Here is a 27,912-nt window from a genome sequence, read left to right on the forward strand (position 1 = left end):
AAGTTTTAAAGAGGCATGAAATGAACGGTTTCATAAATAGAACGTTAGAAAATTTTGGAAAACGGAATTATTCAACATCGCCGAAAATTCTAACAAAATTCACAGGGATTCAGAAAAGCCAATGAATTCACATTATATGAAACAAAACAAAATTTCACTAGAGATTCGTTAAACAAATTTTTGCGTAAACAAATTACCTTATCAACTTGGTTATGTTTGATTTTTTTCAGATTTCTATCTCATCGCAAAGTGTTCAATATTATCACCGAAACTCACTTCTGGTTGGGAAAATCCGTCCAATAAGATCTTAGTTTATTGTTAATGGGATTTATATTATTTAGCTAAAGGAATTCTGCTAATTCTGTCAACTTCGCAATCAACTGAAGAATCTACTTCGAGTATTTACCAATAAAACTTTCGACCACACAGTCTTTTAATTAGCTACGTAAGAAAATCGTGAGAATCTTCAGAGCAGACTAGCTTATCAGCCTTAGGAACATAGGATGAGATAAATAAATCGAGGGGACGGCGGAAGCACAATCAAGATGCGATTTCTCGATTTCTTCGTACTTTTTTCTCGTCTCGAGCAAAGCCATTTTTTCCGGGAATTCTCGCTTTGTGAAGTCTCAACCAGAAACCCTATCTGGTGTCTGTTATTCATTCTCGCGCGTCGTGTTTTTATTTATTTATTTATTTTTTTTTTTTCAAGATTCAAAATCGGTCTTATCCCTCGCGCTGCGTCGTAGTCGATTTTGTTTCCCTTTTAAGAATCAGCGTGTATTCGCAAACGGCTTTCTTCCCCTTCTCAGCCGGGCGTCTTGTATCCCTAATTCGTTCGAGATCGAGATGTTCTCGATCACTAGCATCGCGGCTACGAACTGAGTCGGGTATATTTTAATTAATTTACTTCTCTCGTCATGTGTCGCCATCGTTATTGATTTTCGCGTCTGGTGATTTTATTCTTTTGCAAAATTCAAAATCAGTTATACCGTGTACGGTGTCTTTGGTGATTTTATTCTTTTGCAAAATTCAATATCGTTTCTACCGTGTGCGGTGTCGTTGGTGATTTATTTTTCCCTTTCACGATCAACGTATTCGCAAGTATGTAAGCGGCGTGTCTTTCGGCGCGCGGGTTTCCTACCTTCTGCAAATGGCCGATAAACCCTTTACCCTTACCAATCTACCTACTTACAAACCGCGTTATGGCTCAGAGAGGTTTTCTAAGCTTCTAAAAGCGGTTTAATTACTTTCTTTTCAAATGTTGCATTCATTGCTTCGCCCCTACGCAATAAGCCGCTGTTGACGAATAGTCGTGTATTTTTTATTTTTTATACGCACTTTCCCCATAAGCATATTCATAAAAATCCTTTCTACCAATTCACTCCAAGAATTCTCATGATGGTATCTAATCGTATTAATTGCTCTAACGAACTCTCTGTGCTTTTCGCAACCCTATCGTTCACAAATTACTGTGCTGAGTCAAATTTTATAACGAGACAGTATTCTCTGGTTTTTGTGTTCACTGGAACGAAAGAGAAATTAGATTAAAAAAATTCATATTGAAATTTTCGTCCGCCATATTGTATTGGCCACCTTGAGTTTTCGAAATCTGATTTCAGATTCGTAATCGGCGACCCAAAGAACTTGTAATTTATGTGAAACAATATGTATGTGCGTACAGGGGTAACTTTATCGGAAATGAATTGTCCCTTCAATCTTTGCGAGATTTTAAAAACAATTTGTTACTAGCAATAATAATTTACATTACATGGCAATAATTACTCCCAAGTATTGAAAACCTATAATATTATATTATAGTATACAATCAGAAATAGCGAAAAACCGTTACGAAACATGTTTTCAAATTTGTTTAAATATCCAAAAAATGAATATTAAATATAGATGATGAGAATACTTAACACTATTGGTCAAAGGGCTAAACGGCGGTATTCATCTGCTCGACAAATTTTCAATTTACCGTAGCCCATGGATCTCTACTAGAGAACCTCTGGCTGAAAATTCGATTTGAAAAATTTTAGTAACAATCGGTGGAGAATGGAAGAAAAAAGTCAATGCGAGATACCGCGACGGGGCGCGAAGTTTAGAATAAAGGAAGTCGGTCTCTTTCAGATATGCAAAACCGACAATTTGAACTTTGAAGTGAGTGAAATACACCGATAGCTTGAAACGTAATTTTATCAAACTTCCGAAACAAGTTTAACCATTAATGAATATTAATATCGGCAGGCGGTAGCCGTGGAGTGGCTTAATATATACAAAGCTGAACCACAAAATGCCTTCCTCATCCTTAAGCAATTTTTTTTCGAGGTGAGTGGGTGCAACGTACGCCTTACACCGGAGATGAAGAGTTCCGCGGATTACATGAATCTGATTCGTGAAGCGGCCAAGCGCTATGACGAGGTGCCTCGTTGTTCAATGTCTATAATACGAATTCAATTGAAACTTATCATCGAGCATGAATCGTGACCGAATGTTATAATATTTATATCTTTTTTTTTCTTCTCCTTTTTGCAATACCGAAGGGCAGTAACCAATCTCCATTGACCTTGCCTGGACAGCAATGGCTTACGTTACGAACAAATATTAATGATTTTATCGAGAGTCTGGTTTGCCAAAGCCAATATTCTGTATTATATGATCGATTTCTCATTACCAACATTATTTCTTGTCTCAATCTGTTGGTAGCGTCCAAAATTACAGCTTTCAGATACACTGCAAGCTTTATTGGTAAGTGAATAATGCAAACTGAGAATTTCTTACGGCAAAATAATTAACATAGCAATTGACTTCGTTTAAATGAAAATAATATTCACAACTTATTGGATATTGAAGGCCAACATGTTTTACTCGTCTACCCGGGAAATCACGTTTTACGTATCAAATTTCTTTCCAGGAATGATGATCGTATCTGCCATTGCACACATCAGTGTAGCTGTATCAAAAAATCTCGAGGCAACGGTGACACGTGAGCGTCGAGTCATCAAATTACAGAACACTGGAACAAGTCGAGCGATTAGCAAAATCGAAGCAGTAACAGCGCAAAGAAAGGAACTTGAAGATAATATGGCTGAGATTAAGAAATTGGTGTCATACGCATTTGGTGCGGTGCTTGCTCATTGTTACGAAGATAAATCCGTCGAGATTCGAACACTTTGTGTTACGGAAGTTTCCGAGGTGTTAACCATTTATCCCGACCTATTTACGGAGGACAAGTTTTTGGTATACCTAGGTATGAATAAAAACAATTAATATCGCGTGTCTAATGATATGAGGACGCATACGCCAAGAAGCCGAATTTTGTAGTGAGAGGGTGTATAATTTTTTCCTTTTTCTTTTTCTTTCTTTTCGTGCCATTCGCTACAAAAGCTCTCGAAACGCATATCTATACTAAAATTAGCCGAAAGAATAAATAAAAGTAAAAGGTCTTATCTTTGGGTGGATACGCTCTTTCAGCACCAAAATATATTTTTATTTATCACATTTGTAAATGGTTTAAGGTCAAATCCGCCATTTTTATGTTTATCTCGTAAACTGTGCAAAAACTTTCGGAATGTGAGATTCCATCGATTTCGGAGAGCATTTCTATAATTTCGTATCTTGTAAAAAAAAAAAAATTAATAATAATAATAATATCGGGCGTAGCGGTATAAGGTCGAGTGCGGGCACATGCGACCTTACGACATTAGTGAACGTGATTATTTTTCATAAAGTTCGCGATGACATTAAAGGCATAACCGGTATCTATTCGCGACCATTTACCGTTAATTGATCAATTTTTGAATATCAACGTTTTCTAATATTGTATCCTCATGTTTTTCGCGCAAATCTATGTAGAAAGGGGAAAAAACAGTTCTACTTTTTACCTTTACGCGTGGTAAAAGGTCGTATAGTGACGCATGCGTTGTTATACCATTAGACACGCGATATGAAGAATAATCTTGAGTGTACCTAATTCAAACTTCCAACCGCATGTTCTCTCCGTTGAACTAGGAGTCTCGCTTGCGGATCCAATCCTGAATATTCAAAAAACAAGTTTCCGAACCCTGACCTATTTGTATTCCATGGATAAATATGCTGAAAAACTGTGGAACTTTACAAAATCGTTTAAGCGTCTAATTATCTCATTGACGAGGAGCGAAAATATCGACGTGGTGACCGACGCGCTAATTCTTCTTAAATATATGTTGGAACGTCACAGAGATCTTTTTGAAGATACTTGTCTCAATCGCATTTTTTCATTCGTTTACTCATTGAATAGAAATGTGGCCCAAATTGCCGGAGCATGCATCAGCGAACGAGTAGCATTGTTGGACGAAGACGCGGACGGAGGTGTCAGCAGAAACACACCCCGGCTCCGGGAGGTCGCCAAGTTTTACCTCGAGTATTCCAAGAACCCCGACCATTGCCCGTATATGGTCGACGCCTTAATCGGGAGTAGCGAAATGATTAAAGACTGGGACGGCATAACCGATTTGTTGCTCGATAAACCAAGATTCGACGCAGACACGCTCAACGATACACAAAAGGGGGCACTGATCGAGTTGATGGTTTATGCCGTAAAACAAACTGCCACAGGTGGGATTTTTTTCCCCTCCATTATGCCTGGTGTAACGATTGTTTTTAAAATGGAATTGAATTACAAGGGAGTTTAACCAATTCTATTATAATTTTGTTTTACAGGTCTAGGACCAATCGGCAGGGGTCCAATCCCTACGGAAATGCAAACACCAGAAGAGCTTCAAGCAAACAGGGCAGAAATTACGGAACACTTTATTCGGACTTTACCTGAGCTCTTGGAGTTGTACAAGGATAACTCGCTTGTATTGACATATTTGCTCGTGATTCCCCAGTACTTTGATCTCGACGTATGCGCTAAACAGAGACATCTGTATCACGTTGATTCGCTTTTGCGAAAGCTTCGCTACATCGTTGAGAGAATAAATACCTGGAGAGTTTTGGACGCAGCGGCCAGAGCTCTGAAACATTTGTGCAGTGATCCTCACGCAATATATGCTCGGTAGAAATAACAACTGACTTAACATACCTACCTACAAATGCCGGCGAACTTCTTTTAAAGCTCTCGTATTTCAAAAAATAAACGTGATATTTTAATATCGAAACCCCGAACGAAAGCTATCGATTCTTTGTCGAACTTTCACCAAATTTTTTTATTATTATTATTATTATCATTATTATTATCGTTTTCTAATTTTTTTCACCCGATGATAAAATTAATTTTTGAAACACTTTTACACCTTCGGAACCAAGCTTGATATTTTAAATTTCAACATGTCAAATGAAACCTACATTCACTTCGAATCGCGCGTTGAATCTTCAGGAATTTTTTAGTGTCTTCGCTAATAAATTTTTTTAGTTTCTTCAGAAATATTGAGTGTAAAAAAAAAAATTAAAAATTAAAAACTTAGGGGCGGTTGCCGGAATAGTTATCGGTTATCATTTTTTTTCTTCAGGCAGACTTTCTAGCGATGCCGGGACGCAACTTTACCGCGCTATTACGATACACTCCGCGAAAATTAACCTTCTTCAATTCGACCGATAAATGCGTAAAATCCGCCTCTTTGTAGCGCCGATCGAATAATTCATCAATTCTCATATTTTCAAGCTCCGACCTAATCCGCACAGTAATGATTGACGAGATGGTGGCAACGTTTGACAATTGTATGGGAAAATACAGATTAGCGGTACAGGAAATGAAGGATGATGAAACTAGCACCTACGCTGATGATGTGGACATTAGAAATGTCACGAGAAAAATTTCGATATTCTACCACAGTCATAATATGACCCCATGGCGACTTTGGGAGTTGTCGTTCAAAATTATCCCAGAAACAATGAGGAATCCAAAAAGGTACCGTTTATCATTCAAGGTCTCACTACAACATTTTTTATCGGCAAGTATAGAAGTGTTACTCCGGCATCGATCGTATGAATTTTGTTACAGGCCTTTTCCGCACGAAGCACTCAAATATTGTATGAATATTTGCTCCAGCGCAATATTGTGGGGATTATTAGACTTCGCACGTGAGGACGACTTGGAAAAAGAAGGTGTGAAAGAAAAGTTCCACCTTTTCAGGAAGCGCTTACACCAATTCGTGGATCATATGTGTCGTTTGATCAAGGGCGCCCGTGAAAACGCAGTGGTAATGCCGCTTTCGATGAAATATTAGGGAATACCATGTTAATCGTGGTATATCACTGTTGGGAAAATTTAACTAAACATAACGTTCGAGAAGGTTCACTTTACGTTTGGGTCATTTGTTGTATTTCTCTTACTAAATATGACACAAATTATCATAATTTTAACATTTAAATTCTCATATCAACATCTAATTTTTACTTTGTACTTTATTTTTCGCATTGGTTTTTTCTTTTTTTTTCTTCCAACCGTGCAATGTCATATAGTATTTCTGACAAAGTGACAAGGGACGAAAGTTGGCGATTTCGAATCACGCATCGCCAACTTTTGGCCGGTTTCTCAGGAGACAGTTGTTGTAACAACGAGCGGGTGAACAGCGGTGGGACTTTGCGTAGCAGTTTTGCTGGACGGGAGTGGCCAATTTCTTCTCCCTAGGGACGAAAGTCAAGCAATTGTGAAACGCGCATGCGCGAACCTATCTTTACGACACTTGGATTTAATCTGGGTATACTTTCGTCCCGCTAAGCTACTACGGAAAAGCACCACTTTTCATTCGGGTGTGATAAAACTTTTCTTCTTCAACACGCGCATGACATATGGGCACTTTTTCGTGCATGTGGGTCGAAACGAAATACGCTACGTTTCAAATTCGATTTCACTTATATGATAATTAATCATAAGAACAACGATTGATGATCAAAATCATTCTGTTTTTTTTTTTTTTTTTTTTTTTTTTTTTATGTCATTTCTATTACGGCTCGTTATCTCCCTACGTAGGTAATATCCATTGCCGCACTTACGGGAAGTAATGGAAATAACGACCCTGAGAAAGGTAACGAAGCCCACGCTCGAAATGAGCAACTATCCATCCGTTTTATATACGTACGAAAAAAAAGAGCCTATTTCGTGCAGGTGTTGAAAAATATACTATTGTTTGTTCCTTCACGTCAGTCATCAATTTTACAGCTCGCATCACCGATTCTGAGAGAAGAAGCTAATAATTCGCTTTGCAAGGTGTTATACATGTTTTCCTCCAAATTAAGGTCGTACGGTAACCCTTTCCTGAATAATATGATTTATGTAGCCTACCGGGACTACATGATGAACTTGTTGAGTAAATATGTACACGAGTATATTCTCGGCGATCTGTTACATGGCAAGTATTCGAATCACTAAATGGTACATACGTTACACATACGTAAACTCGATCAGCAATACTACGTAAATTACACACTCATTTCGAATATTTATAGCTGGCGTAATTTTTAAATAATGCGTTTCCGATTAATTCAACACAACAATTTAGATCAGAATGACCCACGCTATAAGTTCGACAGATTACGTGAGAAAAGAAAGGTCCTGGAATTTTACTGCAAACTGATGTATCGTCACACGAAGTCCTCGAAACCACCTCGTAACGATTTTCAACGTAGCCTAGATTTCTACGAAGATTATTGTAACGACATAAAACCTGCCCTCACCTCGCAAGGGAGTCGAGTGAATGCAGTAGACTGCACTCTACTGATGCAGTACTCTTTATACCGTCTGTACAATGAATTAATTGCAGAACGAGGATATATATGCACAGGGAGCAAAGAATTCATCGCTATAAAGGTAATTCGATAAGAGCATCTACCTTCTTATTCGGAAAAATAAGATTAACGTTAAGTTCCAGCTATCCAAAGATTCTATCGAGTAACATGGAAATGTTCGATTATCGTTTAGGTGACAATCGTCACTCTGTAACGTATTATTTATTTTTTTATTCATGTTTTTTTCCTTCTTTTCGTACTGATTCTAACCTACGAATTTCAGGGATTAGCCAAACGGATCACGTCGCCTTTTAGCTTAAATTTATTGATGCAACGCAATGCAATCTTAACTTTTCACAAAGCTGGAGTTTTATTGGCCTTAACGACTCCGGACGAATCTCAGTTGGAATCGTTTGGACGTCCTCGCAATCTGCCTTTATTAGAAATATTATGTGGGTTTACAGATGCCCTTGTGGATGCAGACAAAATGTATATGTAAGTATTACGCGTGGAATGATGGATTATTTATTATTGATTTCGATTAGAATTTTCACTCCCACCTTGAATGCATCTGCAACCTGCAATCGTTAGACACTGCATACTTAGCAAACAAGAATAGCTCCAACATCGTGAAAAACGTTAACGCAACCCCCCTAATATTTTGCGGAAAAAAAGGTCCCACCTTTACAGCGTAAATTGCATGTAAAAGCTTGGATAAAAAACGATTTTGAAGTTGAAAATCTTGGCTTCGAGCACCATTTTTTGAATCAAGTCTACCCGCATTTTTACTCGAAAGTAATCCTATCTTTAAGTCACTTGTGGTAAATTTTTAATGCGAACCTTTGACCACCCGCAAGCATACGCGTTTAACAGATTTTTTTTTTTCAAGTTATGTCTCCGATTTTCTCTCGCCAAGATATCCAATATCAGAATAAATAGTGTCCGAAAAACTTAAAACTTCTGTACAAGTTTTAAAGAAAGGAAAATCAACTTCTTAATACAGCCTTTGTGAATCGTTGTTAAAAAATGACCCTCAACTGTATTGGCAAATTTGAGAAATTTCCAAATATTGGATCTTGAAAATCGGTGATCAAAATTTAAACTCTACAGTGGCACAGCTTCCGTAAAAATGGCGATCACGTTTCTTTCGTCTCACCATATTGAAGCATAGAGATTTTCCTCCAAAAGCCTGTTTGTAAATTTTCCCCATCGTCCTTTCATACCAAGGGCATTAAAGTTCAAACGAAAAACAGCGACTGTACGCCTACCTCCGGCATTAGCATTATCCAATGTTTTTTTTTTTTTTTTTTTTTTTTTATTTTGACATATTGCTGGATAAAAGTTGACAAAAAAAAATCTAAGACAAAATTCAAAAAACGCCATTTTCAAAAAAAAAGATCCTGTTTATTGCGTATGATCGTGCGAAGCCGCCGACTAAATCTGACAAAATGAAGCTTGACGGCAAGATTTTCAGCTTCAAAATCGTTTGTGATTTATTCTTCCACTTGCAATTCAGGCAAAGTTGAAGCGTTTTAAAGTTGGACCTCTTTTCGGCCAAAAACAAAGGGCGGGCCATTAACTTTTTGCCTCTAGTTTATACATTTGTTATTGCTTATTGCACATTCTTTGTGCGCTTTTGCCATCAGTTTCTTCACGTGATCAATTCCAATTTTACTTCCGTTTTTCTTGTTTTCTCACTGTAAAAAGATTTTCTATTCCGTGTAATAAATAAATGAATAAACGGGTAATTATAAGCTGCGTATGAATCTTCAGGATCAAGTATGTTGACAAGCGGTTTAGCGATGCGTTGTTGATACCAACGATTGATACGGATTTGGAAGAGTATTGCGAACCGTATTTATTGTACAAAAACAGTTTGAAGCGTAGAATTCCTCACGATGAACCAGTCGCAAGTGGATCGGTTGTAAAGGAATCACCATTATAAGTTATGTTACTGGCAAGTGTTGAGAAATTTCTCGGTATATTTGTTTAATTTTACATAATTATGATTCATATCTATACTAACGATAAGTAACAAGTCTATTGTGACTTTGGAATTTTTTCACATCCCGATAATTTAGTGTGTTAATTAACGTTACTATCGTGTTTTCACAAGAAGAGTCAACGCCACGAGGCTTTCAGACGAGCGTTATTTTTTAATCGTATACTAATTATGTGTTGTTTTAGAAAATATTTACCGATTTTCTCGTTTTATTCTTCATACGAATGTTATTTTTATACGAATAAGTAACAGAAGTATACAACTTATAATCTATACACTTTGTGCAGTTTCACATTATCAAAGGAACTTTAAAACTATTGGTAACATGATTATCTTTGAAAGCATTGACAGCCGATGATTCGGATTTTATCAAAAGAAGAACTGCTCAACGTCATAACAAGCCAGTGGAATTAGTTGGTATATGAAATCTGATAATGGAGTTATTTTTTATTCGCCCTTGTTTTCATGTCAACGAATGTAATCTTAATTGTAATTAAATTGTACGCGTAAGATATATATATATGTATAAGTCAAGTAAGACGAAGAGGAAAATTTCACGAGACGCATGTCTCATTATTTGAACAAATTTCCAATTCTTGTCTTGAAGTATACGATATTTTGTACCACAATTATTTTAATGTTGCACTTGTCTGTATTTCGAATTGACGTCGGCCTTTGTATTCTTATTAAACTGTTTTTTCAATTACTTTCTAAAGAAACATTGACGTCTCAATCAAGGTTTGAAATGGAAAAAATTCGCTCGCGTTCGACTGTTCATAATAGGATCGGTAGTGAATATGAAACTCTTTTCTTTTCAGAGGTGTTTCCTGCGATATGATAAAGAGTGAAAATTCATTGAAATTCATTTCAAGATCAATAATATCGGTGCTCCAACGTAGTCAGGCGAATTATGTAAGATCTCGTTCTATCAAGATTACGGTCGAACGGATCGAATTTTTTGGAAATTTCAAAAATGTTCCTTTTTTTACAAAGACCCCTCTTTAAATTACACCTGAAATTGATGATAAATAATTGTAACCCACGCAGGTCAGGTACAAAAAAAAATCACCCGTCATTAACAACTATACGCATGATTAATGTTAATGCCATTACAAAAGAAGTACGGCTACCTTAAGGCACTGGTATAAAGAAATGATAGAAAAAAAAAAAAACCACGTCGATTTAAACTTTTTTTTTCGCGGATTTTAAAAGGACAAGATCCGATTAAAACTTTTTATCTATCTATCCGTCCATCCACTCTTCCATATTATGTCAGCTACATGCATGATCATATCTGTGGAGGGCAGAGGTAAGGAGGACTATGTCCCTGCATAAAAAGTGGACGTAAAGTAGAGTATATATCAGATGACGTTGCTGCGGTAAAAGAGACACGCTTAAAAGAAAGCGCCAAGAATTCTTAGAGTAAAACAGATTCAAACGGAGAAAGATACAGATGTCCGCTTTGCGAAGGCGCTGTTTTCAAAAAAACTTATTGAATGACATTTTCAAGTCCCAATTAAATAAAGTTATTTCTTTCATTTATTAAATCCATCGTGGGAATGACTCATTGAACCACGATTTGCTGCTTTGTCGCAGACACTTTTCCAGTTTAATATCCCATACGACATTGTCCTTCTTACCTCCGCACTCCGTCATCATAGTGTGCCGACCACTGAAACGTAGTTCTACAGTACATTTCAGTGATGTAGATCATGCATTTGCGGCCATAGCTGGTCAGAGCAATGACACGAAAATTACAACGCACAGGGACCTGTTATCAGCCCAAACGATTGTCGACACCCCTCGATTCCGCTCGAATTTCGAGCTACTCGACTCTACTCGACTCCGATATCGCGCACCGATTGCACCGAATTCCACCGAATCACGATCACTTGTACCGGCGGGTGTCGCAGTGAAAAACAACACCTACATCCGTGACTCACTCCAACTCGAGCAGCAAAACTATCCACGGCGTACCTAAAACTACGACGCGAAAGAAAAACTCGTACCTTTGCAAAATCGTGTAACATCCGCACCCGAGATCCACAGTGCAACGATACAAAACACATTATGATACGGACCTTCCCCGAAGTCGAAAAGAACCTATAAAACTTATCCAAAAGCACATAGTCGCTGGTCGAGATGGTTTCCTCGCTGTGCTACCTGATATTTCCTGTCATCCTTGTCATCGGTCTTCTGCGAAAATGTCGCGAGTCCTCCTGGGGCAAGTGTAAGAGTCGGACTCCGTTGCAGGGACGTGTCTTCCTTGTCACCGGGGCAAACTCTGGGATAGGTAAAGAGACCGTGAGAGAGCTTGCACGGAGGAAAGCAGTGATTATCATGGCCTGTCGGGATCTCCACAGCGCCAGAAACGCTATCGCGGATATTCGCAAGGATGTAGTTACCGGTGAATTGGTGAGCAGGTGTTGGACAGTCCCACTATTTTCTTATTCTATATTTAGATCGCTCGGTTATACGACGATAATGTTTCCCATAGATACCCATGGAGTTGGACCTGGCGTCGTTCGCTTCTATCAGACACTTTGCCCTCGAGGTATTGAAAACATTTTCAGAGATTCATGTGCTGATAAACAATGCTGGGGTTTACGCACCCATCAAGGATCGCTGTGTCACCAAAGATGGTTTTGAAATTCACTTTGGCGTTAATCACTTGGGACATTTCCTGCTCACAAATCTACTTCTCGATAGGCTGAAGGAAAGTTCACCTAGCAGGCAAGTGTTCCTCTCTATACTCAAATTATTGCCGAGTAAACTCGAACGGTGAACTGTTTGTTAAGACTTTGATATATAATTTTTCTCCCCCTAAATCCTAATAGAATCGTCGTGTTGACTTCAAAGCTGTTGGAATCAGGTCAAATTGATTTCTCTAATTTGAATGGAGAAAAGGGTCTACCTATAAAGGGGCGAATGAATCCAGCTTATAACAATTCGAAATTAGCAAACGTCTATTTTGCGACTGAACTTGCAAAACGAACGGAAGGTACGGGTGTCCAGGTTTATTCCGTATGCCCAGGATTCACATACACCGGGCTCTTCAGAAGTGTTAAACGAAGTTGGTTCCATTACATACTGTTCTCTCCAGTTGCTTTGATGTTTCTTCGCACGGCAAATCAGGTATTTTTACACGTGATTGCATGCCTACAGCATATGCATGAAAAATCGATGAATAAAAGATTTAATATTAACCAGACATGTTTGCATTCTGTAGGGTGCCCAGACCGTGCTTCATTGCGCTACTGAGGAATCTCTGAACAATGAAAGCGGACACATTTACCGTGACTGTAAAATGTACGAGCCAAAGAACGCACTAGATTCAGCAGTTGCAGAACGGTTGTGGAGAGTGAGCAGTGAACTGACTGGTATCACAGAGAAGGAATCCATGTAAACCAACTGTTGGGTTAGCATTATGAATGGAATCCAAAGTTTTACTTTGAAGTTGCGTAAATATTTTTAATGATGGAAACTAATCTACTAACTGCAAATAAGGGTCAAGTTTTAGAAAGCTTTGACTCTCCTGACTGCCGATACAACTGTGAATGGATTTCCTCTCGAGATACTTTACTGACTGACGAAAGTGATCTCACTGCAGAGTTGTACTCTAAATTTATTTTTAAATGGTAGGTTTAAGAAGATAATCTCAGCCTACGGATAGCTGTAGGCAAACACGCGTGCAACTATGAAGTATTCAATGAACTTTGGTTAGTTATCGGGTAATTTCTAGTCGGTATTTGTACCAATTTACATGGAGTGAGAAATGCATGCGGTAATCGATCCCTCGAAGATACTTCTTAGTTCCGTTTGTTAATATCTCTTTCAACGACTAGTTTCAATTATATTTTATGAAGATGATTCAAGGTTAAGAGTAAGCAATAAAACATTCTCCAATAAACTAACTTCATTATTTGATAATGTACATACAATGTGGTAATGCAACTGTTCGATCAATAATCGATCTTACATTCTAATAAATACATTGCAGGTTCTCTCTGTATCGAGAGTGAGGATCTCTGATGAGGTTCAGGCTACAGCGATTTACCTCGGTATGGAATTTCAGGTTAAGTTCAAATCAAAGTACGTGTTCCCTTATACATAGACGTTCTTCACAAGGGGCAGGCCAGAGTCGCGAAATCCCATTCAAATATTTTAATTTAATGCAAGAAGTCGTTTCAACGTGCAAAGCTTGCTGTGATGCTGATACTTATTAAATATAGCAAGGCAATATCCCTAGATTTGTTAATCCTCTTCTCGCGTTTCCTTCAAAAATAGCAAAAACCCCTAATCGTAACTGAAACTTTGCTATTTGTTGTATCACAGATTGTTATTGAGTTTCGTTGTGCCAAACGCTTCTATGTCCTTTTCCCCTTTCTGGCACGGATTCGTTAAATGGCAAGAGCGTTTCTACAATTTGTATGAAAATTTATTCTTTGAAAGCGACGGTTTTGCAAAACATCCGATTACGTCGTCTACTCTTCTCACCCGATTTACGTTCTGTACGTTCCAAGTTTGCTATTGGCGTGGTCTCATTACTTTGAAACTGGTACGTTTGTTGGCCAATGCCTCAGTTCGTGCGAAAACGTTTTCGGAACTCCTTCTCATCGAATCGATGTATTCCGATGATGTTCGCGAGTCATCGGGCTCCGTGCAATTTCTCGATGACTTGAATAACGTAGGCGGCGTCGACACCATCGATTCGTTAGTTGGCTAAATTAAAATAGGTATAGAGCTATAATATATGTTGATTACAAAGTACTACATGCCTCGGTTATGCCAGATGTATAATTCGCAACTTACAACTGAATTGTACTGGTCTTGTTGCAGCTGCTCGTCTGAGCAGTGCGCTGTGGACTCACTGTTTCGCCAATTTTCGAGAAATCTTTGCGTCTCCAGGCCTTCTTCCCTGTAACAAAGGCAAAGAGGGATTTTAAAGCTGTGTGACAGAGTGGAAGGTACAGTCAGACGCAGAATAAGTTAATCACTGAATGATCACTACCTTGATTCGGAGTCGTATCGCTTTCGCCGCGGAATTTTTTCCGTTATTAAATATTCTTCCGGAAAACTACAAACCGAACCCGTGCGTTGTTTCTTTTCTCGAACTCTACTGGCGTAGTCCATGGCGTCGTCCATAAAAAAGCACGAGTCAAGCGCCGCGGGAGCAGGTTTAGACCCATCTGTGGCGGATCGTTGCTCTCGTTCTGTCGTTACGTCGTTTTTATTAACTTCCAAGTGTCTCTCTACTGTTTCGGTACTGGAACCATTCGCACTACTTGTTGCCACGTCTACTTCATCGCGTAACCCCATCCTTTCAATGTGTAAAAACGTTTCCTCATCGCCATCTAAGTCACACTTAAATTCGTCACCCTCCAGTTGTCCGATACAAAGCGCCATTTCACAGCTACTTACAGAGTTTGAACTTCGGTGTCTGGAATTCTCAACGGGATCAGATCCAGAAGTGGATTTTCTCTCTGTTACAGATATCGGTACAGTGATTTCTATATTGCTTTCTAACGGAACCACAACGGAAGCAACAGCTTCTCTTAGTAAAGGACCCTGGCCCTGTTTAAATTGACTTCGAATTATGGTATCATTGCTTTTGGCTGTCAAAGGACCTGCGGTCTCACCACTTCCGTCTGTAGGAATATTTTTCGATAACGATAAAGGCATGTCATCAATCGCCTCATCCTCAGACTTGCAAATTCGCTTAGTATTGTTACCAAGAGTTGATGGCTGTGCTTGATTATCCAAGCCTTGATCTAAGGACGCTCCCAGTGAGCACCTGGTGCTCTTAGATCGACCGATTGATCGCGATTGCTTGTGACACTTCTCAAATACAACTTTCTGAACAGGCAGATGCGTCGACAGTGGTTGTGGCGGTGCCAGAGATTTGTATTTTCCCATACTACTGTGATCTGTATCCAACGATGACCCGGAAAACGTTCTCTTCGACCCATCCAAGCTAAAACACACATAATTGAAACCCATATTGAATTTTCAATATTCTTGGTCTATACATTCGTAAGAAATCTAGTACTCACGGTTGATTCGGCTTTATACTGATCAACGATGCGAGATTAGGAAGAGTAGCTCGAAGATCCACAGTAGGAAGTCCACAGTACCATCTCAGCTGTGCTATATTTTTATTCAACAGGTAGACTGCGTAATGGAATTGCAGCTTGTCTTTCCCTCGAGCAAATAACGGAAATCTAAATGTATTTGAGATCAATTATAGAAAGAGTACAAAGTGAAGAATGACAAGACTTAATGTTACGTACTGTCTGTCTTTATCAGGTATGTTTTCCGTGATGTGGTCAATGACTTTACTTCTGGATGCGCAGTGAATAATCGGATATCTCGTAGGGATGTTCAGGAAGTTAGCGATCATTTGTGTCGTATGAGCAACTGATCCGAGAGCCACAGCTACTTGCGTGTCTTTGCAGGAATCCAGCTCTTCGCTATCTGGTAGATGGACGTTGTTTATCATGTATCTATCATCCTCTAGCTACGATTAGAAACGATTGACGTGAGGAACGGTTTTAAATAATTGCAAAAAACACACAAATGTAAATTGCATGACTATTTTTACGTTCTCTGTTGTATCACGGGTTTTTACAATTATCTAATAATCCGTGGGCGTATTCGTACTCGAGATATGGGATAGATGAGGCCAAGTTCAGATATGAGCTGCATTCGACGGTGAGCAAGCCGCGTAGTTGTATACGCATAAGCTTCTCTGGTTTCCGTCTGACTTTGGCGCCACTCGCGGAGTCGTTCAATATCTCTGTTCAACTCCCTATACTTTTCCATCAGATCTGAACCTATAGTGTATAAATGCACCCAATTTTTAAATCCTGCCATACATTCAAGCTCAGATAACGAATTGTTAATAAGAACTTTGTTCATCCAAGCAACGCTTACCATGATCTTGATTCTCCTCGGCTATGCTGGTATGCACCTGATTCAGGGTCCTTATCTCTCCAACTTTTTTTATCCTTTCCTGGTCCAATAGTTTTGTCCTGAATCTAGCGACCTCCAGTTCTTTCCTTATCCTCAGACTCTCAGCTCTCTTTTTTCTGTTTGCTTGTTTCGGTTGTAATAGCCTGTTAAGCGTAGACTGAGGATAGACCACTTGATTTTGAGATTCGTACCCAAGCGCAATTCTATCCCTCAGTGCACGCGCAGCTTCTGACTGCTGCTTAAGCGCCTGCATCTTACTTCTCAAGCTGCATAACTTGTTAACCGTGTAGCTGTCCCTCACATCTGCAGCCTGGACACTTATGGCAATGTATCGCTTTAACTCTGGGGGATTCAGGCAACAGCACGGTGGGGTAAAATACCCGCCTTGAAGGTGAAATATCAGCGAATTATCCTTCATACAACTATCCAAGTTACTCGGAAGTTTTGTACCGAGATACACCAGACCCGTAAGCGACAACCCACACGCTAGTATAGTCACATCGGTATTCGTGCCTTGCATATCAGTTTTCCTCCAAAGTCTGAGTACTATGTCTAGATTCAGGAAAAGATAACGAAACTTATTACATGTGTTGGCTGATTATTTCTGACATAAGTACCCATAAAACAGAAGCTTATAACGCCCGCCACTGTATTGCGGCTACCGTACTAACATAGTTTTGCGCTCACCGCTCGCAGCTGAGTGTCCTGTTGCATGTAGTACGGGAACATCTAGGCCAGCCCATTTTGGACAGGTATTGTCAATCGGCTCGCTTGTGTATAGAGGCGATGACATGTTTGTGCGATGAAGAGTATAGTAGAACCATTCTTTGCCGTCGGTCGACGAATTCTCAATTTTTAAATTGTAACCAATAACTTGTATCAAGTTCCTGAGTCGGAGCTATAATTGGATCAATCGATGTGTTTTATGGCAGCACGAAGCATCGCAGTGTGATATTTGTGGAGTACAAAATTGATTGCGTTTTGCAAGTATTACCTGCTGCGTAGCAAGGGGAAGCCAGACTTTGTAACGTGGAGCACTGCGAGGTTGAAGGGTTAGGTCAGAGTCTCTTATCAGAGGTCGTGCCTCCTGTAACTCCATCATCTGTGATGTGAACAACACCCTGTCATAACTAAGATAATATCAACGATACACGGATAACGAACAAAAAGACCGCAGCTAAATCGACGGATTAGTTCCAGGGCGTATTTGACATGTTATTTTTTAACAGAATCGATTAGGTTTCTTTCGGCGAGTTATACTGGACATCCGAGCTACGCAAATTGATATAAGCTACGCGCAGTTCTCGTAATCACGTACGAATATAGCCGTCAATGTGTAAATCATTTACGGCGTATTATTACACTGATAAAATAGAAACTAATCGCCTCGTTGCACTTAACGCGGCATCATTGCAGACTGCATCCAGAGTCCTTGAAACTGACAATAGTAACAATTATGAATGATCAAATTACGACTACGATTACTCATTTGACGCGCCCTTAGTTTACACCTGAAACCGCGAGGTGACTTTTAATCACTGAACGACTACTCCATCTAGTCGAATATCTACGTACTTGGTACGAGTCACGGTCGTCGATGCGATGCGCCAGGTGGATTTTTGCTAATCGCAAATGTTCCAGGGGCCTACTTCGGCCGTATTAACGTGTGAAGTAGACCCCGGAACCTGTTCGGCGGGTTGCCGCCAGCAGACAGCAGGGGGCGCAGCCAGTGTTGACAAATGACGATCGTATCGTAAATGGCGTAGACGGCATCCGTCGCATCGAAGAAGCTCCTTGCGCGTATGTCGAGAAAAACTATCAATAACTTGCGGTTGCAACCCTCGATTGGTTGTCGGTATGTAAAATGTGACTGGCGGGGTGAGACGGAATGCGTTTAGAGACAGTGGCGATGGTGCGTTTCGCGGTTGAGCATTGAGTCACTTTTGCGGTTATGACCATGGAGGTGGTAGAAAAATCGAAACGGGAGAATGACAGCAGCCCAGTTTCAACGGCCGCTTCGATAACCTGGAACGAGGAAGAGGAGGAGAAATCGGCTGGCGTGAGTAATTCGGAAAAATCGGAAACCCCGAACACCGACTCACCGAGGGATGATAACGCCCAGGTATTCGCCGAGGCTAACGACCCCGCGATCTGCAGACCCTCCCCGTCGCGCTCGGATACCCCCGAGGAGGATGTCGAGGACGAGAAAGGTGTACCCCTATCCGGACCGGAGGACAGGGCTGTGGCAGACAATGCCGAGGATTCGACAACCCCCCGCAAAGATGACGAGAGTCCGGCGAGCGAAGAGCCGTCGGGAAACGTTGAAAAATTGACTGCAAAAAACGAGACGGGAGATTCGCGGGAGGTTATCAGCGGGCCTGTTACACCCCAGCAACCCCTGACATTTACGATAAACTTCGGGGACGACAAGGAGGTCGACACCGCGCGATATCGAAACCTCTTCGAAAGATACAACGCCAGGCATAAACGGAATTCGTCAACCTCAAAGGTGCGTACATAACGCATGTACCTACGTTGACACACCTCCTATGCTGCATATTGTTCGTTCATCCTCTCCATCCGTGCCCGTCTAAAAAATCCTTTGAATTTCTATTTCTTCTTTCATTTTCGATAACATCTGATAGCCGCGTAGAGTAACGGAACGAACGAAAGTGCTTCCAGCACATTCATGCCTACACGTGCCTCGCATGTGTGCTCTGTACGAGTACGTGTAGCAGAATATGAGAATCCTCCACCGTAACGCATCTATTTACATAGAGAAATTCGTTTCAGTATTTCCAGCTCTCGTCCCCACCTCACGTCGCACTCGAGTACTCGTGTTCCCTCTCCTTCACAGATTTTTTTTTTCTACTTTCTTTCTCCGTAGCTGTTTCTTTGCTGAAAAAAAAAAAACACCCGGACATTGTTCTGTATTACCTATAATACGCACGTACTCGGGGTGTGCGCGTTGTTCTGAACGAAGTTCGCGCGATTTATGAATCTATGAATGACACGAAATATAAACGATGTTAATTTTTTATCACCAGGTCGAGGTGAAGAGTAAAAAAGCGCCCGAGGCACCGGTCTTGACGAAACAAAAGACTCCAAGTGCGCACTCCGAAGGCTACTTCAGTAGCGATCCGGAGGACGACACTAGGCGCAAAGCCGACCAACTGTCTCGGAAACTCAAGCAATTGGGTAAGAATCTCTAAAATAGATGGCAAACCTGCGTAGATTTGCAATCGTTACACGTATGTATGCCTATAGCTTATATATTAAGATTGTTCACCCAAAAGAAATAGAAAGAACTGTGGTTTATGATGAAAAATAAATCCCCTGCTAATTTGAGCTCGATCGGATAAGATTTAGACGTCCCGCTTTCAAGTTTTGTTTTTACATTGAAATAACACGTTAAAAAAATAATACTTAACTTAACTCACCGTCGATTTCGCGTGAAAACATACACGAAAATGAAAAATAATGAAAACTTTTATTTTCTCTAAGTTTAATATGATTATTTTTGATTTTTCAATTTTGGCAGTCTGATGCCACAATAATTCTCAAAATATGCAAAATTGAACAAAATATCTGGAGACCTTTTTTGTACAGAATAATATTGTCTACAAAAAAGGTCTCTTGATATTTTTAATTCTCGTCTATATTTTCACGCGAAATCGACGGTGAGTTGAGTTGAGCAATTATTTATTTATTTATTTATTTATTTATTTATTTATTTTTTTTTTTTTCTTCATTTTAAAGCGTTATATATATATATGCACGCTATCTCGTCCGGCCGAATAATTCCGATGCAATTGTACTTTTAAACACACTGCGGTATTTATTTCGATTCCGCGCGCGGCGCGGGTGACTTTTCACGCAATCGGTGCGTACATAGGATGGTATTGTATATACAGGACACGGGGTCCGCGTATATGCGAATATATATCTATAATCCAGTATCGCGAACCGTGAATCACGATGAAGTCATCTTCGCCATGAATGGTGGTGGTGCGGCCAATGCGTGGACAGCTTATTGATATTCGTACATCGTCGCGGTCGGTACGCGGGCAACGTATACGTACACACTGTCGTACAATGCAGGCGTATAATATACACACGTACAACCAAACTCACATATCTACATACCTAGTTATGTGGATACATAGACTGCAACGCGCGTGGGTAGAGTCGCATGAGCGCTGTGCATACCTGCCGAAGAGCGCGATTGTATTTTAAGCTCAGTTCGATACAGGTGCATGTCCGCGGCGCTGAGTATAAGTAAATTTCTCAGTCAATTCGTGATCTAATCACGTCGGAGTAGTACCGCACGGTTAATTTAACGAGCAACTTACGCTTTTCAGGCCTAAAATCCGTTTCGAAAGTCCCTGCGGTTCCCGAGAAATACGACGCGGGGATCATGTCTCGATCGTACTCGGAGCAGTCGACCCGGGAGTCGGAGATTTTGATCGCCCACGAAAAAGTCCGGTCGACTAGAGATAATCGCCGGGCAAATCGTGCCGATATGTCTCTGGACCTTCATCACCTTGCAAACAACATCTACGACGGTCAGAAGAGAAGAGTAACGGCGCACAACTCGAGCCTCCATCAGAACGGCAAGAATCGTGACCGGGAACCTGAGTTTGTGAAGACCGATATGGTTCGACCATCGATGCGCGATACAGAGATGAGATACGAGAGGAATTTCACCTCCGTGAACAATTCTACGGGCCTCCGTCACCGCGAGGAACGAGACAATGGCTTTCAACGGTTTGCGGATCTCGATGAAAAATTATCAAGCGAGAGCTCCGGGTCGGACCGGTTTTTTAATTATGAAAACGCTAATATGGATGAGCGTGAAATTCGCGGATGCGGACGGCGATCTCATATGGATAATGTTAATGGTCAGACAAATTTGGATGCGCTTGAGGTAAGCAATTTTGACGAGGGTTCCGACGGTGCCGTTAGCGAGGCTGGAACCTACACCATACACAAAGATTATACGGATGAGGAAAAGGCCAGGATGGATATCGACAGAGTATTCGGTGTCGGTGTTCTCACGGAAGAAGAATCCTCTGAGGCGTACGTCCACAGCTTCAAGGTTCGTCTGAATTTTCATTTGAGTAATCATAAATAATCGCATAAATTGTTTGTATTATCAGTTATCATTGATTATTGCAGATGAGTATTTCTAGAGACAACAATTGGATATCCGAGTGGGCGACACAGGTCGCAGAACACAACTCGTTACCGTCTGCAATCGGCGGGATGGATGTGATCTCAAAAGGACTTGTCTCACCACAAAGTCCACAAAGTCCTTCCAAAATACCCTCGCCGATTCATTCTCGGTCCCGGAGGCTGTCCAGGGGTCGTCAAGTTCGTACATATGTATATTAGATTGTCTTTCAATCGTGTATGGAATTGATAATTACGTATTCAAATATTTGAATATTCTGTGCTTCTTCCAGGACCAAAGTGACAGCAGTTTGGAAACGGAATCGTATCTTCGTGCAAAACCTACAGCAGCTGCATCGCCGTCGCCCCACAACGATCGGATTATTGTTGATTCAGGGGGCGAGTCGGATGATGATACTAGCCGCAGCCACAACACACCTCCGCAAAGTTTGCAGCGGATAGGTTCGGCTCGTCGTGCAAGTCTATCCGACATGATGTTTGCACGAAACAGTATTTCCGAGGGGCGACGTAGCGCGAGAGCCTACACTGGATCTGAGACAAGGCTAAGAAAGGACCGAATTGTCACTTTACAAGAACCTCTGCGAAGTCCGACACACGTCTTGGCCCGCCTGCAGCTAGGAAGACGTAATAGCTCGCTTGACAGGAAGGAGTACGCCTCTGACACCCCAGAATCCAACTGCACTTCTGGTAGAAGCAGCTTGAAAAGCTATCTGGATGGCACCATAGTTCATCCCGATAGTCCAGTTCTAGCACGGGTCAGAACACCTACTGGAAAACTTACCACCAACAGCCCTATTATGTCACGTAAAGAAATTACACCAATGAGAACCAGTGAGCTTGCCAAAGCGCCACCTCAGGCAAAAAATATTGGTTATTTTACCTGCACGGAAAACAGGTAATTTCTGTTTGTAGCGAATTAGATGTTACTATACTAGGTTGAATTCTATTCATATCCATTTATTCGTTGTAGTCCCTATATGCTGCGAAAGTCTCAGAGCACAACAAGTTACGGTCATCGGGAGGACTTTGGTTACCGAGATCGAAGTAGAGAATCTTGTTTAACGTCTGTTCAAAGCTTGCATCAGAATAGTCCCGTACCACGACGCAGCAACGATGTACAAAGATCTGCAAGCACCGTATCAGTCAGAAATCCGCAAGTTACAAATCTGCTCACTAGGCGCGGCAGCTTCAACAACAACAACAACAACAATACAGTCAATGATAGAACAGCAATGGCAGCTATTACGGGGAAATTTGCCATCGCATCAGACAGCAGTAGTGAAGCTGGGGACAAACCAGTTCTGAAATCACCTGTCCCGCCTCTTTCATCAGGCATAAAACTGAACAGAGCATTTAGTATACGGAGAGCTAGGTAAGAAACAGAAGAATTGTACTAGTAATTATTTGAACGATTGCTTTTCGAATCCCTCGTACTACATGCTTTTGTAGACTAAACTGCGAGCATGAAACAACGCCGAATACTACACCAGAGGAACGACGAAGGAAAGCACAGGTTGGCGAGATACGGGGAACCCAGGTTTCGACACAAAGTCGACAGACACCAAACCATCATCGTGGGAGGTCTGCTGGAAATACAGTCTTTAACAGCAAAGATACATTCAAAAGACCTGAACCACCAAAACCTAGAGCACCGTCGATGTCTCGTACCGACAGTGGTAGGATCAGTACTAGGGCGCCGAAAAATGTTAATCATGTAAGATTAAATAGTTCTCTGCTTAAAAACTTGGTATCCAATGTATGTAATTCATTTGTGACAGAACAATGATTATTTGAAATTTAATTTTCACACCGTATTTCCGTGCATTCTTCATAGGTGCAGCATTTGCGATCGAATCAAAAACTGACAAAAGATGCTCACAAAAAGCCTGGTAGAAGCAATTCGACCTTGACTTCGAAAGAAGTAGAATTTCAAAATTGGAAGAGACGCAAAAGTTATGATCCAATGAAAGCCGCAGCTGAGGGAAAGAAGAAAATGGACTCCTCAAAAAAGCAGCCCAGTATTGAGGATGGCTCTCACGGGTAAGTTGACAGTTACCCATCATTTGGAATGATACAATGGCAGGTCCTATAATAATGGGAAAACAACTTGATAAATATGTGTTACATTACAGATGCGAAAGCTCTGTTCTTAGATCAGCAAGTTTTCACGGCACAGGGGGAACTCTTTCACTCGCTGCCGAATGGTCAGAAAATGATAACGAATTCACAGATTCCAATGAATACATTCGACCTCCTCCCCCTTCAAGCCCTCAGTTGGTGAGTCGAAAAGAGAATGTCAAAAGTACAGCGGTCTTTTAATAATCGATATTGTGGAATGTGACGGAATTTTTCACTAACAATCATCATGAATTTGTTAGGGAAGTGACAGCGATTTTGAAACATCGTCATATCTCCGCGCAACTGAAAATGTTGTGTCTGCAATGTCAGCACGTATGATTGTGCGTCATCCACCTCTGGTTGATTCTGGAGGAGAAAGTGACGAAGACACGAGTCGTAGTCTCCATAGGCCGACGCACAGAGGATCGCTGCACCTTTCCCGTGGCAGTGATACCGAAAGTAGTGACGAGCCACATCCTCCGATCATTCAATCGCCTGTCGCAAACTTGAACCACTCCAAGATCGTCCCTAGGTACCATTTGGAGTCTTTTATGAAATAACTATACGTTTCTGACATTCCTCCTATGACACTTAATTAGGCCAAGATTATAATTTATCGCAGCATACGTAAAACTCGGACTGGAAGTCGAGATAAAAAAACACCAATGTCTCTAACAAAGCCAAAATCTTCACCACGGGATGCTAGAGGAAACGTTGACACAACAAAGGTTGTTGCAAGGACAGATTCGGGTCGATTCAGCACACGGGCACCGAAAAATATCAATGTGGTGAGCAAATCGTTTTAACATATTAAAATAAAGTTTCCGGTAGATGACTGACTATATTCGGTTCTGTAAGTCATATGACTACACATAGAAATCAGGCAGAGGAAGCAATTGCGGTATAACGGAATCATTCATTTTTATAGAAGAAATATATGTGTATGGTTGTTTAGGTCACCCAGTCAAAGGGAAAAGATAGTAAAAAGTCTGCTGTCCCAAGTTCGAAAGAGGTAGAAATGCAGAACTGGAAGCGCCGAAAGAGCTATGATCCGATGAAAGCGGCAATGGAAGGTCGGCGAAAAGTTAATCAAACAAAGAGAAGTCCGAACGTGAATTCATCGCCAAGGTTAGCAATACACAGATTGAAACATGTCATTCAAGTATTTCAAAAGAACAGAGGATTCCAAATGTGAGGCATTGTATTTCAATTTTGCCACTTTCTATTAATCGGACATTTTATTACTGCAGCCACGTACTGAGGTCGCAAAGTTTCCATGGCTCAGTGGGACTTGGTGTAAGTGACTGGAGTGACGAAGAATTAACAGTTTCGGCAGATGAGGCATCTCTGTACTGAATGAGTCTGAAAATAACTGTAAATCAGTGACAACAATTACAATTACGAGACTCTTATTCCCGTTAGAAACAAATAACAAAGATACGTGGTAAGATAATGGATGGTCTTTCGATCTTTTTTTTCTCTCTATTTTCGTTTAGACTCATATATTTTCAACTTATCGATCTGACGCTTGAATACTTTTTTGTGAGCAATACCAATGCAATTATTTTATTTACAGAGTATGTAGCGGAATATTATCTAGTTTATAGCCACTTACAGTATCATACGTTCTTCGTAGTATGTCACATCAACTTGATATCTTATTATCAGTACCTACATGGTCTTTGATAAATGGTGATTCATTACTACAATATATCAATTGACCTATCGAGTGCGGTTCACTCGTACTTTTTCCGGTTTCGTCTTATTTCGAATCTTCACTGATAAAATACTCTTGTGTCTATGACGTATCATATCGATATTCGCGTTCGGAATTTAGGTCTATAATGTATGGTCTTTAAGCGCCGCATGTCTTGCGCTCAAATATAGGTAATATGTATTTCTACACGACTATTATTGCATCTGAATATTTGTTCATTACTATCTTGTCCAATCTTTTTTCGACAATCAAGCGTCTTAATCGAACAGCAAAGTTCTCAGAAAAGCATTAACATTTAAGGGGCATACAATTCTTGCTGAACAAATAGGTATAACTCACGTCCATGAAAATATTCCATTATACGAGTAACAATTCAACGCCATGCCTCGTAGTCCAATTTTTGTACTGAATCAATTTATACATGAATTATTGAGATGCTTATTTCCTGTTTTATACTGTGACATATACATTAACATTTGTATCTTATGGCTCTTCCCAAGTGCAATACATTTTTCGCTAGGTTAATGAAAAGTTGAGGAGATAAGTGACGGAGAAATATATTTGTATATTAGAAATCATTATTATTCATTATGTGGAGAACTGTTTTGAACTTTGCATGTCAGCATTGTGTTGCGAATGATGGTTTAGTTTTTTCGGGCGACGGTGCATACAAGTTAATTACATACAATGTTATTGCCGCTCGTTGATAGACATTTGTATACTATGTTAAGTATTGATATTGGAAACTCAGTTGATTTTTTCCATTATAATAGATATAACGGAAAAGAATCTGCGACGTCCGTCCACCCGCCCGAAGACAAACGCATTCGATTGAATTGAAAATTTTTTATGTTTCAATATTTTTTCTGCGTATTTTAAATTTTACGTGTGATTTATTCAAAAAAAAAATGTTAAACTTTTCGAGAATATGTAGTACATGTTCTTGTTATGTCGTCAGAAAATTTAAGACGAGATCTAACTATCAAAGAATTAGTCTGGCGCACGTATCAGATGATGTGAATTGAGAGGATAATCCACTACTAAAACGTAAATATTATATTCTGATTAATCAAAACCATGTCAGTTGAACGACGGCGCGGTGAGACCGTCAGGTTTACATTCTACTTAACAGTAGTGAATCTGTCTATAAAACTACATATGTGTAGGTATTATGTATATACTAGAATATGGTCTACTGATCATGGGACTTGGTTTATCTGAAATGATATTTGTATGTGTATAACGGTCAGTGAATGCTTTCATTTGTAAAGTTGCAAATATTATATATCATATTATATTATGTATACATCTCTGAATATATATATATATATATATATATATATATATATATATATATGTTAAATATAATAGTATCATAGTTCAGTATATACTTGTACAAAAACGGCGGATTATTATAAGCATCATAATTCATACGTACATAGAGAATATTTGTAGAGCAATTTTTCGGTACGGCTAACATGTGGTAGAATATAAGCACTTATTTATGTTACAGTATGCATATAATAGGTATATTATACAATGTATTTACATTGAAAAAAATGATTGTTAGTCCAATTGAATATTTCTTTGCGGGTGGCGAAATTGTACATTTTGTTGCTTTTAATAATTTTTTTTTTTTTCATTCATTTTGAAAGTACAAAAGGCTGGGCGAGTTAAAAATTTGTTTTTCGTCATTCGCAAAAAAAAACTTTTCATTGGATCAAATAACTCTTTCTCTCAATATAACTATGTCGTCAGATTACTCGGCGCTAAGACAACGAATGTCTCTCTAATTCTTCCTAATCACCGGGCTTCCCTTCAGTACAGAGAACTAGAGGGTCACCTTTATTGTTACGTCCAACACCACATTGATGATTCGTGCTTTATTTTTTTAAACGTTACCTGAAACAAAAACTTATCTATGCATATATGAATGTATGTACAATATCGACTCTTGTATATTGACCATAAGTTAAAAACTTTCAACTCTTTTTCTCTCTATAAAACAATTACTTCGTAGTCCGGATCTTCGTTTTTGTTAAGATATACTTGCCCGTATACTGTCCATGCATTATAGAATATGCTTGCGATTATGTAACAATCAAATATTTTGATCGCTAATTTATTATTAAAAAAAAAAACACAAAACTACATTTTTCAATCCCAAGTGAAAATGTCAGTGATTGTAAGGCTAATAACA

General features: G+C 39.9%; 4 protein-coding genes across 12 annotated transcripts; 3 read left to right on the top strand and 1 right to left on the bottom strand.

Annotated features, from left to right (window-relative positions):
- The first annotated feature begins 801 nt into the window (after window positions 1–801).
- Window positions 802–10,413, top strand: LOC124223170 (cohesin subunit SA-2-like). 2 transcript variants are annotated; one of them, XM_046634917.2, is made up of 13 exons: window positions 802–1,101; window positions 2,040–2,160; window positions 2,248–2,421; window positions 2,544–2,748; window positions 2,915–3,250; window positions 4,012–4,596; window positions 4,702–5,038; window positions 5,645–5,890; window positions 5,984–6,182; window positions 7,145–7,334; window positions 7,485–7,792; window positions 7,994–8,205; window positions 9,484–10,413. In XM_046634917.2, exons 2-13 carry the CDS (start codon window positions 2,056–2,058, stop codon window positions 9,653–9,655), a joined length of 3,069 nt encoding a protein of 1,022 aa, XP_046490873.1. In that variant the 5' UTR covers window positions 802–1,101; window positions 2,040–2,055; the 3' UTR covers window positions 9,656–10,413. The 2 variants fall into 2 exon arrangements, with proteins under 2 accessions (XP_046490873.1, XP_046490874.1); XM_046634918.2 differs by having other exon boundaries at window positions 803–887.
- Window positions 10,414–11,462: 1,049 nt separating this feature from the next.
- On the top strand, window positions 11,463–13,626 carry LOC124222933 (retinol dehydrogenase 12). The gene is made up of 4 exons (XM_046634448.2): window positions 11,463–12,127; window positions 12,210–12,445; window positions 12,550–12,847; window positions 12,942–13,626. Exons 1-4 carry the CDS (start codon window positions 11,855–11,857, stop codon window positions 13,116–13,118), a joined length of 984 nt encoding a protein of 327 aa, XP_046490404.1. The 5' UTR covers window positions 11,463–11,854; the 3' UTR covers window positions 13,119–13,626.
- Window positions 13,611–19,257, bottom strand: Uvrag (UV-resistance associated gene). 6 transcript variants are annotated; one of them, XM_046634430.1, is made up of 11 exons: window positions 19,219–19,257; window positions 17,679–17,786; window positions 17,372–17,582; window positions 16,646–17,236; window positions 16,373–16,545; window positions 16,003–16,229; window positions 15,766–15,933; window positions 15,445–15,686; window positions 14,724–15,360; window positions 14,525–14,630; window positions 13,611–14,434 (listed from the first exon to the last, which is right to left on the bottom strand). In XM_046634430.1, exons 1-11 carry the CDS (start codon window positions 19,240–19,242, stop codon window positions 14,240–14,242), a joined length of 2,682 nt encoding a protein of 893 aa, XP_046490386.1. In that variant the 5' UTR covers window positions 19,243–19,257; the 3' UTR covers window positions 13,611–14,239. The 6 variants fall into 6 exon arrangements, with proteins under 6 accessions (XP_046490386.1, XP_046490381.1, XP_046490380.1 ...); XM_046634425.1 differs by having other exon boundaries at window positions 13,611–14,131; window positions 14,210–14,434; window positions 14,724–15,686; XM_046634424.1 differs by having other exon boundaries at window positions 14,724–15,686.
- Window positions 18,419–27,912, top strand: LOC124222921 (uncharacterized). 3 transcript variants are annotated; one of them, XR_006884149.2, is made up of 14 exons: window positions 18,419–19,193; window positions 19,732–19,882; window positions 21,046–21,782; window positions 21,863–22,057; window positions 22,150–22,772; window positions 22,848–23,249; window positions 23,327–23,591; window positions 23,712–23,917; window positions 24,010–24,154; window positions 24,256–24,527; window positions 24,618–24,783; window positions 24,951–25,123; window positions 25,246–25,439; window positions 26,486–27,912. XR_006884149.2 is itself a non-coding variant. In XM_046634421.2 (13 exons), exons 1-13 carry the CDS (start codon window positions 18,636–18,638, stop codon window positions 25,349–25,351), a joined length of 3,999 nt encoding a protein of 1,332 aa, XP_046490377.1. In that variant the 5' UTR covers window positions 18,419–18,635; the 3' UTR covers window positions 25,352–27,912. The 3 variants fall into 3 exon arrangements, 2 of the variants coding, with proteins under 2 accessions (XP_046490377.1, XP_046490378.1); XM_046634421.2 differs by having other exon boundaries at window positions 25,246–27,912; XM_046634422.2 differs by lacking the exons at window positions 18,419–19,193; window positions 19,732–19,882 and adding an exon at window positions 20,869–20,962 and having other exon boundaries at window positions 25,246–27,912.

Source organism: Neodiprion pinetum, chromosome 7 (assembly GCF_021155775.2).
Source record: "Neodiprion pinetum isolate iyNeoPine1 chromosome 7, iyNeoPine1.2, whole genome shotgun sequence".
NCBI classification, from domain to species: domain Eukaryota; kingdom Metazoa; phylum Arthropoda; class Insecta; order Hymenoptera; family Diprionidae; genus Neodiprion; species Neodiprion pinetum.

Excerpts from the sequence above, each read along its gene's own strand:
- LOC124223170 (XM_046634917.2), top strand. The coding sequence starts at position 2,056 with ATGGAAGAAAAAAGTCAATGCGAGATACCGCGACGGGGCGCGAAGTTT. Across the intron at positions 7,335-7,484 it reads TCTCGGCGATCTGTTACATG|ATCAGAATGACCCACGCTAT; the intron begins GCAAGTATTCGA and ends ACAACAATTTAG. Across the intron at positions 7,793-7,993 it reads AAGAATTCATCGCTATAAAG|GGATTAGCCAAACGGATCAC; the intron begins GTAATTCGATAA and ends TACGAATTTCAG.
- LOC124222933 (XM_046634448.2), top strand. The coding sequence starts at position 11,855 with ATGGTTTCCTCGCTGTGCTACCTGATATTTCCTGTCATCCTTGTCATC. Across the intron at positions 12,128-12,209 it reads ATGTAGTTACCGGTGAATTG|ATACCCATGGAGTTGGACCT; the intron begins GTGAGCAGGTGT and ends TGTTTCCCATAG. Across the intron at positions 12,848-12,941 it reads TTCTTCGCACGGCAAATCAG|GGTGCCCAGACCGTGCTTCA; the intron begins GTATTTTTACAC and ends TGCATTCTGTAG.
- LOC124222921 (XM_046634421.2), top strand. The coding sequence starts at position 18,636 with ATGACCATGGAGGTGGTAGAAAAATCGAAACGGGAGAATGACAGCAGC. Across the intron at positions 22,773-22,847 it reads TTTACCTGCACGGAAAACAG|TCCCTATATGCTGCGAAAGT; the intron begins GTAATTTCTGTT and ends TATTCGTTGTAG. Across the intron at positions 24,784-24,950 it reads CACCGAAAAATATCAATGTG|GTCACCCAGTCAAAGGGAAA; the intron begins GTGAGCAAATCG and ends ATGGTTGTTTAG.
- Uvrag (XM_046634425.1), bottom strand. The coding sequence starts at position 19,242 with ATGCAGCATAGGAGGTGTGTCAAC. Across the intron at positions 17,583-17,678 it reads TTCCCCTTGCTACGCAGCAG|CTCCGACTCAGGAACTTGAT; the intron begins GTAATACTTGCA and ends ATCCAATTATAG. Across the intron at positions 15,934-16,002 it reads ATACCTGATAAAGACAGACA|ATTTCCGTTATTTGCTCGAG; the intron begins GTACGTAACATT and ends AAATACATTTAG.